The following is a 16,428-nucleotide window of genomic DNA, read 5'->3' as shown; positions in this document are numbered from 1 at the left end:
TCCCGCCACCCTCCTCCTCCTCCTCCTCCTCTCCCGGCAGCGCCGCGCCCTCCGCGCCCTCCGCTCCCTATTCCCGGCGGGCCGGGGCTGCCCCTGCAACCGGCTTCCCCCGCAGTCCGGAGGCTCCCAATATGTTCAGCGCCGTCTGCGCTCAGAGGCACCAGGTAGGGCGGGCGGGGGGCGGCAGGGCCGTGCGGCCGCTCTTTGTTCGGCGCCGGGGAGCGGGCGGGGCGGCGGCCCGGGCGGGCGCCCCGCGCTGAGGGAGCCGGAGGCGCTGCGGCCCCGCCGCTCTTTGTTGGGTGCTCGGGGCCCGTTTCCTCGGGCCGCGGAGTTGCCGTGTGGGCACGGCCTGGAGGGCGGGAGGCCGCTCGGTGCCTGCGGGGGGCAGCGGGGCTGTGGTGTGACCCCGGCCGGGACTCCCCGCGCTCTCCGGGGCTGCGGGGCCAAGGGCAGCGTTGCCTCCCCCAGCGCCACGAGCGGCGCCTCCCTGAACCCTCGGGAGTAACTGGGGGGAAAGGATCGCGGAAGTCCCGGGCTTTGCAGGAAATAGGGGCGAAGAACGTGTGCTGACAGCTGCTTGCCAATGTCACGACCCTTTCTGTCATCTGTACCCGGTCTAGGAACTGGGGGATAATACAGCGAAATGCGGGCTGTCAGCCCACGTTAGTGCTTCTGGGGAAAGCTGGTGAGGATGAATGACCACGGGGTTTGTTGGGGTTTTGTTTGTTTTGGGGGGGGTGGGTGGGCAGAAGTATTTTCTGCCGTTGTGCACCAATTTCCAGCAGCTTTGTGGAATTTTTCAGAGGCGCTTCAAGGTAGAAAATACCTTCGCATTGGCACCCTCACTGTTCCCTCACCCGGGGTTCCCACGGACGGTAAAACCTGGATTGGTTATGATTTTTATGGAGGATAGAAGAATGTTGACAAAGTGAGAGGCAGAGTTACTCCTAAGGAGATGAGTGGTGGTGGAGTAATGGAAACACAGCCTCATGTCACTCTTTATTTGTGTGGTTTGTGAAGGGAGGATTTTTTTTTTTGTTCTTTCCAGTGATGGGTGTGTAGACACCACATTTATTCTCTTCTGTCAGGGAGCTGCAAAATAAGAAGCCAAGCAGGATGTGGTGCTTTGATGGTGAGATTGGTTTAATTTTAGAAAGAGGATTTTGTAGCCACAGGCCTGACTCCTGAGCACAGGGTGCAACAGCGAGGGAATACTTTCCAGTTAGGAAGCTGCTGTAAATAGGTCTGATTTTGTTTTCCTCAGCTTGAGTTCTTAAGGAGCAGGAGATGGTAAGAAAAGCAAAAACTACCCAGAATAGGGGGGTGGGAGACCAGGAGGACACACAAACAAACCCCACTAATTTGGTTGTGTGACAGATGTTTGGAGAACTGTGGGGAAGTGTCTGTTAGTGGGAAAAAGAAACCCATGAGGGGGGAGGGAGGGGGGAGGAAAAGAGCTCGGATTTTAGTAGAGTGGATGTGAGGCAGAAGCTGAAAAAAGAGGTGTAGATAAAGACTACGTGGGAAAGGGGAGGAAAGGCAGGAGCAGTGTGGAATGGGGACTAATGAGCAGTGCTGGGACTCGGAGGCATGGGAGGCCAGTCCTGGAAGCGAGTGCTAAATGGGCAGCTGAGGTGTCAGAGCTGAGGGTTGTCACTGGAACAGCAGTAACAGTCAAGCAGAAAGCCTGCTGCTTATAAATTTTTAAAGTCTGCATGCATAATGTGTGTTTGGAAGAGCTCTCTAGGCTTGCTCTCTATAGAGGACAGTCCAAGTATTGCGTCCTCTGGGGCTGCATGTCAGAGATTTTGGAAAATGTCCACGGTACTCCATCCTTCCCCTTCAGTTCTTACCCAGGGATAGCAAATATTCCCTCCCTCTCTCCTCATTGCTGGGGTGGGAGCACAACTGAGGTTGATTTGCAGCGAAATAGAACAATTTTGTCTACAAGTCACAGTTATCAGTGAGACTAAATCTTCAGTGGAAATCAACTGAGAAGTGAATAAGCAAAACAAATTGTTGTAAATCTTGAGTCTTACTTTAAATCCCTGGTGTAAAGAAGTTGAGCCTGTTTAGTAGTGTAAAGTATGTTGATACATGTCTTGGTCCGTGACGTGGACCAGTGCAAACTCAGACTTGAAAAGATAGTGTGTTTTTATCATAAATAAGTGCTAATCTCTGAAAGAAATGTTTTGAGGACGTCTGGTTTTATCTTCTGATACAGGTAATGGACTGTGAACAGTTGTAGGTGTGACCTACATTTCTTCTGGGCTGGGCTGTGACAAGCCAGAAAGCACCTACAGGAGGTGTTAACATTCCATTTTTGTTTCATTGTCCCAACAAGTGTCAATCGAGTGTCCATGATTATTTCAACAAGTATTGACTTTTAATCGACAGATGAACAAGTATCTCCCCCAGGGTAGTGCTTCACTTGTGAGTTGAAGAGGTAATACCTTAATCTGACAAAAAAGTTTGTGCAAAACTGGCACAGAGCAAGGGCTTTGTCTACCTTTCTAGGGAAATACAGCACATGGAAAGTGGACTGTATTAAAGGTCAGAGGTGAAACAGAGACTCCCTGTGTTGTTGGGTCATGGGCAAGGTGACTTTTGCCTCTGGGGCTTGTCTTGGTGCCTCACCAGAGGATCACAGGTCCTACAAGTGGCTCTGCAGGGGAGTCTTAGGGCAGGGTAAGGGGTTTGAGATGCTCCAGTAATAATCTTGGGGAAGGTTTTTTAAATGCTGGAATGTTTTCTGCAGTGAACAACTGTTTAAATAAAACATTGGGTTGTGCAGATTCCAAATTCTGAATGTAATTAAGAATTTAAAGTGTATTAATTATTACATTTATTTGCTCTTGTAACCGAGCTAATCATATTCCAGCAGCATTTGCAAGATATATAAGAGGATAGTGTAGTGAAGGATGAGAAGACTTAGTATCATGGTTATTTAGGTGAATCATCTTAAATGCACCTTTAAATGTACATGCAGTGAAATGGAAAGGTGAATTTAAGAGGAGGAAGTTTCTCTTCTGGAAGTCAGTGTGTGCAGCCAGTTTATCTCCGAGTGTGTTACGAGCCGTGACTCTTTCATGGCCCAGTGGTACACACGTGTAGCAGAGGAGAATCTCAGTCTGTGCCCCACATGAAGTGTTCAGGAACCACAGTGATTCCAGCACAGTTGTGTTTCAGTGGAGCAGCTGGGCAGACATTTGAGTCCTGGCATTCCTGCGCTTGGGAACAGCCGTGACGTGGGAACACACCACGTGAGCATTGGGCAGCACAGCGTGATCGGCTCTGGATCGAAGGGCTGTCACCACTGTCCAACCTCAGGATTAACTACAACAGAAATCCAGAGCTCACACATCACTCTGATTTCTTTTTTTTGCTTCATTTAAAAAGTAAGTGCAGGGAGCTCTCAAGGAAGAGTTTTCTTAAGTGGAATGTGTTGTTCCCATTCCGGGATGCCGGTTTTGTAGCTTTAAAGTGTTTAAAGAAGTGCATTTGGGTGGAGCTTGAAAAGTCTTCAGAGGCACCAGGATTTTCCTGGGTAGCAATGATCTGGAACATCACACTTGGCTTCAAACAAATTCAGAATCCTGGAAAATTGTGAAAAAAAGCCACACATGGTTCTTGCTGTGGTGAGCTAGAAGGGAGTATCAGCAAGGAGGGGGAAGGTAATGACAAAGTGATTTAGATTTTTAAAATAATTTTAAGGAAGGAGTTTGTTTGCAGTACCTGTCTATAACCTTTAATGCAGAAAATGCAGCATTCTTGGCTTTTCAGTGAATTTTGGCTGATAGTTTGGCTTTTGTTCTAGCAGTAGTACACCAAACCAAAAAGAATGTGGAAAGTAATGAATCTGCTCATGCTATTTAATGCTATTTTGAGTAATAATGTTAGCCATGACACACAAACCAGCACTGAAACTCTGTGGCAATAATTAAGATGTTCCCAGATATTCAAATTGGACAATACTTTGAGGTGCACCAATGTGTATGTGTGGGTTTGATGTCACACACAGAGGACTGTGAGAGACAAATCTTCCATTGCAATCCACAATTATTCGGGATGACCTTTTTAGGTCTTCAAGGTCACAAGAACAGTGGTATAACACTTGAAATAAAGTTGATATGCTACAGCAGAATGTGACAAAACATGCCCAGAGATGTAAACTGAGCGAGGCCGGTGCTGAGATTCGTTTGGAATTGTTTGACTGGCTGTCCTGTAACTGGAAGTGTTTTGGTTGAGGTGAATCTTTGGGGAGTCAGGCTCTGTTCTGAGAAGTTTGGATCACTTTGAAACCTGCAGTGATTATGCCAGTTGTACCCACATGAGAAGTGTTGACTGCCAAATGCTTAATTAAATAATATTTGGTAAATAGAGCTTGGTTTCAATTTCAGAACTCGCCTGTAGGATTATAAAAAGAATACACCTTTAATCTTTGAGATTTCTTTTCCTAGAAAAGCAGGCTGACCTTAAAGTAGAAGGTTGTAGTCCCAGGGTCCTCCCAGCGTTCCAGGGTTCTCCATTCCAGCTGGATGGAGCTGTGGAGCAGGTGTTCCTTCCTTGGAGGAGGGGGTGTGCCTGTTCCAGTAGCCAAAGTTAATGCCTGTTAATTCTTCCTGCACGAAGTGTTGTCTGCAGGGCTGCGGGGCTGGGAGCAGTTTGCCGTGGAGCTGGGATACGGCGGGATAATGCCCCCTGCCGCTCCTGGGAATCAGCCTCCCGCTGGAGCTGCTGCTCTGCCGAGGGACCAGGGACATCCAGCCCCTGCCCAGGGACACCCGCGTGGCAGCACCAGGGGCACGGGGGCTCTTCCCTGCAACGGGGGCAACCTTTTTTTAGGAAACCCGATTCCCGATGTGGCATTTATTGTGTAGCTATGAAGAGAGTTTTGGAGCTGGAGTGCTTGAGGTTTTCCTGAGGTGGCATCAGGGTCATGGAAAGTTCCAGAGTGGGTGTTTGTTGCCTGTTCCCTCCCTGCTGCTGCTCCTCCTCCTTGTGTGCCCTCCCTGAAAATCCCGGCATAAAGAGCCCACAGAAGGTGGAATCCCAGCGCAGAGCTCGACCAGAACCCAACAGATTCTGTTCACAGACTTTTCACCAGGGAAAGCTGTCGTCCAGATAGTGGTCTCTGACTTCATAAACCCTTTTGGAAGTACCAGAGACTGGAGACATGCCCAGTCATTTCAGACATGTCCTTAATCCATCGTCAGACAATTTTAGGCATTCGGTAGAAGAAGGCTATAAGTAGATGAGCACAGAAAAAGCCAAAGGTAGGAGGCTTGTGAATCGGGGTCTTCTTTAAAATTATATTTTACAAGAGTATTTTTGTTGTGTTACTTGCAAGTTACTTACTCGTGCAAGCAATAATGGTCTGGGATAGGATGTGCTGAAGGGCAGAGCTGGTAAGGAATTGTCTGAAAATGGGATTCAGATCTTCTCACTTTTTCTCTAAGCACTAATTCAGCCCTTTTCTTGTCTTTGGGGGTTTAACAAGTGGTGTGGTTGATCTCTCATTAGCCGTGAGAATGTGTTGGTGTCAATGTGGAATTTTTCAGGCTGTTTGCTTTTTGTGAAGAACAACTTGTTTGTGAGCTGTTTGTACTTTGACACAGCATGGAAGTTTTATCTGAAATACAGGGTAGCACTATCTATTGGCCTTACTTGATAACTTCTCCTTTGTTGCAGGTTATGATGAATGATTATCACAGAAGAAATTCATGTCTATAGCTCATAAGGACTTTATTACATCATCTTCAAGCCTGATAGTTTTGGAATCCATATTGCAGCTGCTTCTGCATTTCAACAAACATCTCCCCAGAGCACGGAAACTCAAGTGCTCTGTTCTAACACAGTGATACCATTGGACTATTTTAAATTTACAGTCATATATTTGTTAGGTGAGTTGATACCACTAACTGTGTGTACAGTAGTTAATACTTTAGCTGAAATGCTGCAAATTTTAACCCTTGCTGTCCTTTTTTTAATAAAACACAATAAATGGATAATGATCTTTCTATAAAAGAGTGTTGTTGCCAGTTTAGGGTCAAATGCTTGCAGTGGTAAGTGAAAATAAATGGATTAATACCAGAATTATTTTGGGGGGGGCTTTGCTATTTCTGCTGCTGATTTTTGCTCTCCACTTTTTCTGTTTTGGGTTTTTCTCGTTTACTCTGATCTTCAGAATTTTCTTACACCTTAGATGGAAATACAAATTGTTGCTGGTAACATTAGTAGTATCCCACATATACTTTCCTCTGCAATTTTTGAGGAAACTGCACTTTTGTGTGGGTTAGCAGCTCAAAGTTACAAATTAGATTTTTTTTTTAATTACTCTTTTTAATTCATTAGGTGACCTCAGGGTAATATTTTAGTATTCTTAATTAGCTTCCTATTTGGAAAGTGGACTTTTCCTCTAAGTGCATAACTAAAAGCGAATCAATTGAAAGAGCTACAAAATAGCTTCCAGATCAAAAAGTTAGTTTCCTGAAGTTATTTTTCCTGCCTTGGACCCGTTCCCCTGAGAGGATGTGTTTATATATGGGTAAGATCTTCAGGGGAGGTTGTTTTAGTTTCAAGATGACTTAAAATCCATGGTCGTTGTTTTGTTGGTCATAGTGTTGTTTCATGAGTTCCAGCTGCTCTAAAATACCAAGTCATTACTCATAAAATTAAACAAAATATATTTCTATTTCTATTCTACTTCACCAGTTACTTTAAATTCTTATTTTGCAATGTAGCTGTGCAAAAAACGCAGCTGACTAGTGTGATAGTGAGTGGAAAATGGTGATGAATAATGAGAGCTGGTGATAAATGTCCAAATAAGATCTTTATAGAGGGGAGTGAAGCTTCTTGTGTAATCCAGGGAGTTCCAGCTTGCTCCCATGGAGCTGGCACAAGTTCAGGGTGTAGTTCTGAACCTGGTGCCTCCCGTGATGTGAATTAAGAGCTGTGGCCTTGGTCTGTGAAAATCATGAACCCCTTTATCCTCCCTGAATGTTTGTTTGCAAACAGGGTGTTAATAGTCCTCCTGCACTGAAGCATGACATCGTGTCCATAACCTTTATGCCTTTTCCTTGCAGCCAAACCGTCACCAAAATGATTCCCAATGGATATTTGATGTTTGAAGATGAGAACTTCATCGAGTCCTCCGTTGCCAAACTCAATGCCTTACGGAAGAGCGGCCAGTTCTGCGACGTCCGCCTCCAGGTACCCGTGTCCTGAGGGCTCTGTGTGCCTCACTGCTCGGGAGAGGGGGCATTTCAGAGTCCAGTTCTCCTGAAAAATGTACACTGAAAAAAAAAAAAATCAGATACTCTTTGAGAGGAGTGATGCTGACATTGTTTTCCAGCTGGAGACTATTGATTGGAAAAACCGATTTGATCTGTGGCATCCACTTGAACTGTGGCTTTCCCTTTATACTATTAAAATACAGATGTAATTCCAAAAATTCCCTACCAGCATGTGAGCTTTCTGTTTGTGTTCTGACTGCAGGTGTGTGGCCATGAGATGCTGGCACACCGAGCTGTGCTGGCCTGCTGCAGCCCCTACCTGTTTGAAATCTTCAACACTGACAGTGACTGCCACGGAGTGTCCCACGTGAAGTTTGATGATCTCAATCCAGAGGCTGTGGAAGTTCTGTTGAATTATGCCTATACTGCTCAGTAAGTGGTTTTCACAGAAAGCAGAGAGAGTAAGCTTTGGTTTGGAAAATCAAAATGATAATAGAGATAAATTTCTGTCTTTAATAGGTTGAAAGCTGACAAAGAGCTGGTTAAAGATGTATACTCTGCAGCAAAGAGGTTGAAAATGGAGAGGGTTAAGCAGGTACAGTTCTCAGCTCCTCTGGAAGTCCTTTCTGCCTTCCCAAGCTGACAGCATTGTGCTTTTTGGTGTTAGTGAGGCAGAAAGTGATGCCTGTGTGTCAGTGTGAAGCTTCTGTAGGTGTCCCTTGGCAGCAGTGACCGGGGTGCCAGCAGTGAGTGCTGCTGCCACATGAGTTGTGTTTGTGCTGAGGGGGTCTCTGAACTCACGTTTGGAGTTTGTGCACCTGCGTGAGGAAAACAGCTTGGAATCCTGGCTGGTTGCTCACCTTGGGGTCCATGGGAGCAGTGCTGTGCTTGCTTGTGTTGGGGACATAATTAAACCTGGAAAAAAGAATAATCCACACCCTCCTGAATATAAAGTTGGTAGCGCTTGATCCCACGGAGGGGGATACCTTTTCCAAGGGATAGGGATTCACCTCACCTGACTAAGAAGGTTGTAATAGGTGTTCTGTAGAAAAGCAGGGGGCCAGTGTCATGTCAGCAACTTCCAAATTGTGTCTGACTTTTTAATTTAAATTTGCATATTCCTATGGAAGGCACCGTGTCCTTTCCAGCTCTGGCATGGGGATGACAGCAGACAGTCACTGTCCTGCAGGCACAAAACAGCTGTTGCTGTATGTTGAGGTGGATGATTTAAATGCATAAAAACCTTGTCTCCTTGTGAACTAAGATGCAGCTTTTCCCTTCCCAGGTCTGTGGTGACTATTTGCTGTCCAAGATGGATGTGCAGAGCTGCATCTCCTACCGGAACTTTGCCAGTTCCATGGGAGACTCCCGTTTGTTGAACAAGATTGATGGCTACATACAGGAACACCTTGTACAGATTTCAGAACAGGAGGAATTTCTCAAACTCCCACGGCTAAAGGTTAGTTTGGCTTTGTAGAATTCCTTCTGGGATGAGACTTCTGAAGAGCAACCAGCAAGGATGGCTTCCTTTTTGGGGGAAGGAAAACTTGGTGTATTGACTTCTGCCAACAGAGCGACAGTTATGGATCTGTGTAATATTCATATGCTCTGAACCTTAACTGTGGAGAGGACACACTGTCATCCTTTCCAAGTGCAGAAGGTAGCTGTGGTTGTGCTTAAACACTCTGCTTAGTTCCAGAGCCTGGGCAGCTCCTCGGAGGTAAAGTGAGAGTAATGCTGACTGTGTAAAGTACAGCACGCTGCACATACCAGGGTAATTCCTAGGGAGTAATCGTGCTTTTCTCTTCTCCTTCAAGCTTGAAATAATGCTGGAAGACAATGTTGGCCTACCCAGCAATGGCAAATTGTACACAAAGGTAATCAACTGGGTACAGCGCAGCATCTGGGAGAACGGAGACAGCCTGGAAGATCTCATGGAAGAGGTTAGTCTTCAAGAAAATGGGATTCAACATTTATTTTTTTTAAACGAAAAAGCCATTATGAAGGATGATCCCTTTTTACTTTTTAATTTTTTTAAAATTTTTTTCACTTTTTGAACTATGACCCTAAAGAATTTAAATTTTACTGTAGGTACCCCTAAGCTGAGAAACTGGGGGGGTGTTCAGGTGAGCTGAATGAACTGTTCAGTCTGGTCTTCTGCTTTCCCTTTTTGCTCCCTGTTGCTGTATAGTGCCCTCAGAGTGGCGTGTATCTCGCTGTAGGTTTGGGGAGGTGGTAACTGAGGACTTGCCGTAGATTCTTGATGTTTTCCTCTTGCAGGTTTTGCTTGTAAATGCACAGTAGGTAAAAGCTTCTAATGGTTGTTCCTCCCCGTTGGTTTATCTCCCCATAGGTTTATTAACAAAACTAGGATACCAAGGCTGAAGAACCAAGAAGAACCCTCAAGTGTATTGACACGTACAGAAGCAGCAGTCCTGCCCCAGTTCTCCTAAGAAAATCCGCTGTGGGCAGAGAACGATGATGATGATTTAATGGTGTTTATTACTCCTTTTACAGGATACATTCTTTTGAAAGTTGTGTGTTGTTAAATGGCTTTACTCATGAATACTGATAGTAGATGTAGCCTGGGCAGTGGTTAATGGAAAAATTAGCGGGGAGGCAAAATTTTTAATTGGCTCCAGGCTTTGCCACATCTCGTGGAACGTCAGAATTTTCCGAGTTTGTTATTTACAAGCATGAAAGATCTTCAGAAACACTTGTATAGGCAAAGGTACATGTTGATACTGTCGTATATTCTCACGTGTGTATTTCCTCTCGGAACAAGCTTTGATCATGTTGAAACTCAGATGCGTTTCATTGAAACAGCTGCATCTGATGTTCAGTGGTGGACAACAGTTCCCTCCAGAGCTTAAATTTGTGTTGTCTTCCCTCGTTCCCATACCTTTCTTTTAGAGTCCACTGTTGGCTTCTCTTGACGTTTTTTGGTAGAGCTAAATATGTGTATTTTTCAAGCGAGAAAACTTGTGTGCAGGGATAAGGAAAAATGCTTTGCATGAGACTGTGAATTTGTATAACTCTGCAAATTAATGTGCCTTTTGCTTGTCTAATGTTTCTGTGCTGGAAAAACAAACAGCAGAAGCCCGTGGAAAAGGAAGATGTCTCTCTCAAGCTGAGAAGGTGTGGACCCTCCACCCCTGTTTGAAGATTGCCACCATGACATCTGCTTCCTTTCAGTGGTGCCCCTGGGCGAGCTCGGGCCGAGCGAGGAGCAGGGTGTGCCGGGGGGATGTGCTGTAGCTGAGGGGCGCCGGGGCAGCAGCCACATGGGTGTTCTGTTGTTGTCTTTGCAGGTGCAAACGCTGTACTACTCAGCTGATCACAAGCTGCTTGATGGAAATCTGCTAGATGGACAGGCTGAGGTGTATGGCAGTGAGGATGACCACATTCAGTTTGTGCAGGTACAAATTGCAGCCAGCCTCAGGTAACCCCAGCTAGACTGGAGCAGGTTACAGCACCCCTGAAGTCTTGTGTTGTGCCAGCAGAGAAAGCAGCAGTAGCTGTCATGGAGAAATACGCCACAAGAAAGTCTCTTTCAGAGCTGCTGCAGGCAGTGGTACAGTCTCAGCCTCTGGTTTTTTGGCAGACTGAGCCTTTGCAAAACCCAGTGCTCTGGGTTTGACTTCAAAATCAATCTTGGCTGTTAGAAGAAAGAAGAGGCAGACAAGCACTCAGCTGTAGGAAGTCAACTGAGGCTTTGTAGAGTTATCCAGAGACTGTAAAGAATCTCGGGCCGCTTGGCTTGCAGTGGAAATGCTGCTGGGAAATTCTGGCCCAGGGAGAGATTCCAGATCCAAGTTCTAATCCTTCAGCTGCCAGCGTCCGTTCCCTTTGTTCAGCTGCACTGGTAGTGTAGCTGCCAGATCTCTCTGATCCAGAGGTGTTTTGACTGAGTGCAAGTCAGTCCTGTCCTTTTTGAAAGGTTTTTTTTTAATTATTTTCATTTTTTTCATTTCTAACCAGGTATAATCCTTCTCAACTCCTGAAAACCACACAGCTTAGCAAAACAGAGGCTAAGCACAAAGAATAAAGAGGGACTAACAGATGTAAATTATCAGTTGTTTTATACACCTGAAGTTTGTTTAAATTCACTGAATTTGAAGCAGATGTATTGTAATATTTTATAACATGCTGATGCAAAAAGTTTACATCTTGGAACTTTTAGCAAAACACTGTCCACCCCAGAACATGGATTTTAGAAATGAAAAGAGAGGAAAATGAAAAGCCAGCTAATTTTCCACTTTCTTAATTGTTTTTAATAAGCCTTCACAGACTTCTCCACCTTTGGATACTACTCCTTGTAATGGTTAGGAGTGGGGAGGTGAAGGTTCAGAAAGTTCATTTTCAGAAATAAGACCAGGGGTCCTCAACTTTTTTCTAAATCCTTTCTGATAAGAAGAATCACTGACTTTAGACATTCTGAACAGTTGGGAGATCTGACACCAGTCTTGGAAAAATTGCAACTTTTAAGTTTTTGAATTACGAAAGTTGGTATTTTCTGTTGGGGTCGAGGCAGTTTAAAGATAAGAGCACGAGGGGTTAACTGGATGGAGATTCAGCCACACCAAAAACGCTGCCCACCAATGAGCTGATGTTCAGGGGGGAGCTCCTCTGTGTGAGGTTATCGGCACTAGGTGTTGTGTTTTAGAAGTCTTGTGACAGTTTCCATGGAGATCAGGCTCCAGGGAACTCTGCAAGCATCACAAACTTGGAGCTGTGGTCACAAACTCTGCTGCTGAGCAGAACAGACAGCACAGCAACTTCTGGGCTTCAGGAAAAGCCTGAACCACCCCAGCCAACTGGGCTGAAATGGGATATTTGGAGGGTTTTCTTAATTGAGCAAAATAATGTAAGCTACAGTATAAATTTAATTGAAGATGAAAAGAAAGCAGAAATCTCCTGTTACTGGGAAGTATCAAGGGAGTAAAATCCAAGAAACAGCTAATCTGAGCACAGAGAGGAACTGAGGCGAAATTAATTTGTCTTCAGGGAATGAAGAGAATAGTTAATTCACTTCCAAATAGCATTATATAATGAACTCCAGTTCAGGAGCAGAGCTGGGAGAGAGGCTTCTAGTTGGTAGCTCAGTTGTGTCCCACTGCATGCAGCTCTTGCCTTGCATTTGTAAATGCTGTCAGTGAGGCAGACTCTTCCAGGGATTTGAAATGGTTCCTGCTCCGACTCCAGCAGTGCAGAGCTGCAGTCACAGGATGAGAGGAGTCCCAGGAGGAAGGTGCAGGGTGGTTTGTGGCTGTTGCTGGGTAGGGAGGTGCTGTGCAGGAGGAGGTGTGCTCTGAGTGCCGCTCTGCGGGGGTGGCACACGGATGTGCTCTGCTGGAGGTACGGATAGCTCAGGGAAGCAGAGGTAGCAGGAGGTGTAGTCTCTGGCTAGGTTTCTGTAGCTGCCTTTTGATTTTGCAGAAGAAGCCACCACGTGAGAATGATCACAAGCAGATCAGTAGCAGCTGCACTGGAAGTCTTTCTCCAAATGCTACTGTTCAGAGTCCTAAACACGAGTGGAAAATCATTGCTTCAGAGAAGACCTCGAGTGAGTAACAGGGGCAGGGCTTGTCTAACAGATGTGTCTGGTGTCGTGTACCCACCACCTCCTGCTCCCTGGGGGTTTCCTTCAGCATCTCTGAGGAATGCAGAAGTGCTTTTTCTTACAAGTAATTGATGGGATGTTTCTAATGTAACTGGGATCACATACATCTCAATTCCTTATCTACAGGGCCATCCCAAATGCCGAGGTGTGCAGCAGTTACCCAGAAAAGCCTAAGGAGATAGGCAGTCCCTAATTAATTAGCAGAGCTCTTTGCTCTGGGTGTGTGCAGAGACTCTCCCAGCACATCCTTAGGTCGTTGTCTTACTTTCTTCGAGTACTATTTTAGTACTTAAAACGCAGATTTTTCAGTAACTAACACTTTTTCTAACACTTGGAAAAACAGTAACCAGAAAAAACCCAAGGAGATAAGGGGAGGAGCAGAACCAAAAAACCCTCGTTGGCTTTCGCTTGGGGTGACCCACAACTTTACTGACCTCAGTGGTCTCTCCTTGTCTCCCGCTGCCAGGTAACACGTACCTGTGTCTGGCTGTTCTGGACGGGGTGCTGTGTGTGATCTTCCTGCACGGCCGGAACAGCCCGCAGAGCTCCCCCTCGAGCACCCCCCGGCTGCTGAAGAGCCTCAGCTTCGAGCTGCAGCCCAGCAACGTGGTGGAGAAGCCCATGTCCCCCATGCAGTACGCGCGCTCGGGGCTGGGCACGGCCGAGCTGCACGGCAAGCTCATCGCTGCAGGTCAGGGCACGGCCAGGGGGCTGCGGGATCCTCACCACCACCCACTGGGGTTCTTCAGCTTGAACGGTGGTGCCACGAGAGCCTTTGCTTCCAGGTGGCTACAACCGGGAGGAGTGCCTGCGCACGGTGGAGTGCTACGACCCGCAGAGCGACACCTGGACCTTCATCGCGCCCATGAGGACGCCCAGGGCTCGGTTCCAGATGGCAGTGCTGATGGTGGGTGCGCACAGGGGCACGCTGACCGCCACCGGGGCTTCCTCCGTGGTTCCGGGCGCTCCAGTGCTGAAGTGGGGGGTGTTTGTTCCACTCAGGGGCAGCTCTATGTTGTGGGGGGATCCAACGGCCACTCGGATGACCTGAGCTGTGGAGAGATGTACGAGCCAGAGATCGACGACTGGACTCCTGTCCCAGAGCTGAGGACCAACCGCTGCAATGCAGGTGAGGCCTCTGCAGCACAGGGAGCTGGGGTGTTGTAAATTCACTCCTTCTTTACTTACCGTTCTGTCCCTTGTGAACAGGAGTGTGTGCCCTCAATGGAAAGCTGTACATCGTGGGTGGTTCTGATCCTTATGGCCAAAAGGGACTGAAGAACTGTGACGTGTTTGATCCCATAACAAAGTCCTGGACAAGCTGTGCTCCCCTGAACATCCGTAAGTTCGTTGTGTAGTCAGGAGGGAGGGGGAGAAAAGGGCAACCGCAAAACTGCCCCAAAGCAAAACCCAAACCAAACCAAGCTTTACCTTTGAGCTGCTGTGGGATGTTGGTGCATGGCTGTGCTGGCGTTCGCTTGCAGGGAGACACCAGTCGGCCGTGTGCGAGCTGGGGGGATTCCTGTACATCATCGGGGGAGCCGAGTCGTGGAACTGCCTCAACAGCGTGGAGCGTTACAACCCCGAGAACAACACGTGGACCCTCATCGCGCCCATGAACGTGGCGCGGCGCGGCGCCGGCGTGGCCGTGCGGGAAGGTGCGGGGCTGCCAGGGGCTCTTGGGGAGGGGGGTGTCTCTGAGGGGGGCTCTCTTGGTAGGGGCTGCTGCTGCAGGGCCTGAGCAGCGTCTGGTGCTTGGTGAATGTTCCACGTTGAGCTGCGATGTTAGTAGAGTGCAAAGCTGTGTTCCTGCTCGGGGAGGACACGGTACAGTAAGAACCTGGCTAAACCTTGTTTGGATTAAAGAAATCTGAGAGTTTTGGGGCATTCCCCATTCAGTCTTTGCAAAGCACTCCAGAGCTCCACCTGTTTGCATTTGGACTTTGCCCTTGCTCTGACCCAGGTTCCCCTCAGCTGCCACGCTCAGGAGAGCCAAGGCAGGTCACCTTGTCACTGCAGACCTTGACTGAGGTCTCTGCCAGACCCCCTGGGGTTCCTCCTTCGGGCTGGGTCTGCGTTCCCAGGAGGAGGCTGGAGCCCAGCGCCCATCCTCTGCCCCTTCCCTTTGCCAGGCAAGCTGTTCGTGGGCGGCGGCTTCGACGGCACGCACGCGGTGAACTGCGTGGAGATGTACGACCCCGCGCGCAACGAGTGGCGCATGATGGGCAGCATGACCACGGCCCGCAGCAACGCCGGCATCACCACCGTGGGCAACACCATCTACGCCGTGGGCGGCTTCGACGGCAACGACTTCCTCAACACCCTCGAGGTCTACAACCCGGAGACCAACGAGTGGAGCCCCTACACCAAGATCTACAAGTTCTGAGTGAATTAAATCCCCTTTTCAAACTAACAGGCTTAGTGATGTAATTGTGTGTCAGTAGAGGTACACCTGTGAATAGGGGCGGGGAGGGCATAGACGTTGCCAACAGCAACACAAGAGCTTTTGCATATTGCATATTAATGTGCTGTACATATTTTGTTTTGGAAAGAATATTGAGATGAAGGGGGTTTTTGTGTATTTTAGAACTTTCGTTTTGGTTTTGTTTTCAAGATTTTGAAGATAAGGCAGGAGAAACTAGACTGGGCATATCATTTCAGGAGCTTCCCCCAGTGTTTGTTCTGTCACTTTGCACATGAAATGGTTTCCTGTAGGTGTGTTCTCGGGGCAGGAAGGGTAAAGTTTGGGGGGGATAGTTGTTTTTTCTTTCTCATCAGGCCTTGGTTTCCTTCAGTAACTGGAACAATCTGTAACAAGAAGCCTTATTTAAATAGATATAATGGCTATTTTTTTTATTAAAAAAAAGCTGACATGCCTCTGCTAATACCTTATCTTTTACAATTGCCTTTTTATAACAGTTTTTATATACTCAGCAGAGTATTTTGTCTGTTGAAATGCACGTGGCAGATCAATGGTTATTGGAACAAAGAGACAACCTTGGAGTCCATAGAGACCGAGTGGGACAGTGGACTCACCCGTGTGGGAGCTTTGCCTCTGCTGCAATAGTGTAAGTTAGTCTGCACCACCTACCTTAGAGCTGCACAGGCTTTCTGAGACACCACAGCTGAGACCTCCTGGGGGGGAGAATTCCTTTGGCTCCGGGTGTTTTGAGGACGCAGAGCGCTTTCTGTACCGCCCTTTGTTACTCTGGGTGAGCTGATCTTTGTCCTCGGGGAGGGGGGTTCTCATGGGTTTTCAGCTCTTGCCAGCTGGCACTGAAAATGTGTTGTAGTAACTGTCTTAAGTTTATTTTTCTAATATTCCGAGCTGGAAGTGTGATAGAACACAAATAACTTGATTTCCTATGTGCTCATAGTCCTGTTTTCGTTCACTCTCTCTATTCCTCTGGATCAGCTGTTGGGTTGGGATGACTTGGTGTCTAATGTGTAGTGCTGCACACCTGACTGGGTGCCAAACTAGCACTGACTGCTTGCTGCTGCTGCAAACACATTAAAGGTACCTTTTGGGAAACCCTCGCACCACAGGCGTGCTCTGAGCTCTCTGTGTGT

At 47.2% G+C, this 16,428-nt stretch overlaps 1 protein-coding gene across 2 annotated transcripts; it reads left to right on the top strand.

Annotated features, from left to right (window-relative positions):
- The first annotated feature begins 55 nt into the window (after positions 1 to 55).
- Positions 56 to 16,415, top strand: IVNS1ABP (influenza virus NS1A binding protein). Of its 2 annotated transcripts, none has more exons than XM_027704479.1 (15): positions 56 to 164; positions 5,692 to 5,903; positions 7,086 to 7,212; positions 7,498 to 7,667; positions 7,755 to 7,830; positions 8,521 to 8,694; positions 9,053 to 9,178; positions 10,547 to 10,654; positions 12,675 to 12,801; positions 13,325 to 13,549; positions 13,644 to 13,765; positions 13,861 to 13,987; positions 14,068 to 14,199; positions 14,343 to 14,516; positions 14,991 to 16,403. In XM_027704479.1, exons 3-15 carry the CDS (start codon positions 7,102 to 7,104, stop codon positions 15,242 to 15,244), a joined length of 1,926 nt encoding a protein of 641 aa, XP_027560280.1. In that variant the 5' UTR covers positions 56 to 164; positions 5,692 to 5,903; positions 7,086 to 7,101; the 3' UTR covers positions 15,245 to 16,403. The 2 variants fall into 2 exon arrangements, with proteins under 2 accessions (XP_027560280.1, XP_027560279.1); XM_027704478.1 differs by lacking the exon at positions 56 to 164 and adding an exon at positions 5,045 to 5,276 and having other exon boundaries at positions 14,991 to 16,415.
- Positions 16,416 to 16,428: the final 13 nt, after the last annotated feature.

This window comes from Neopelma chrysocephalum, unplaced genomic scaffold (assembly GCF_003984885.1).
Source record: "Neopelma chrysocephalum unplaced genomic scaffold, ASM398488v2 Primary Assembly neopelma1_281, whole genome shotgun sequence".
Taxonomy (NCBI): domain Eukaryota; kingdom Metazoa; phylum Chordata; class Aves; order Passeriformes; family Pipridae; genus Neopelma; species Neopelma chrysocephalum.
This window is presented reverse-complemented; position numbering and strand designations above follow the sequence as displayed.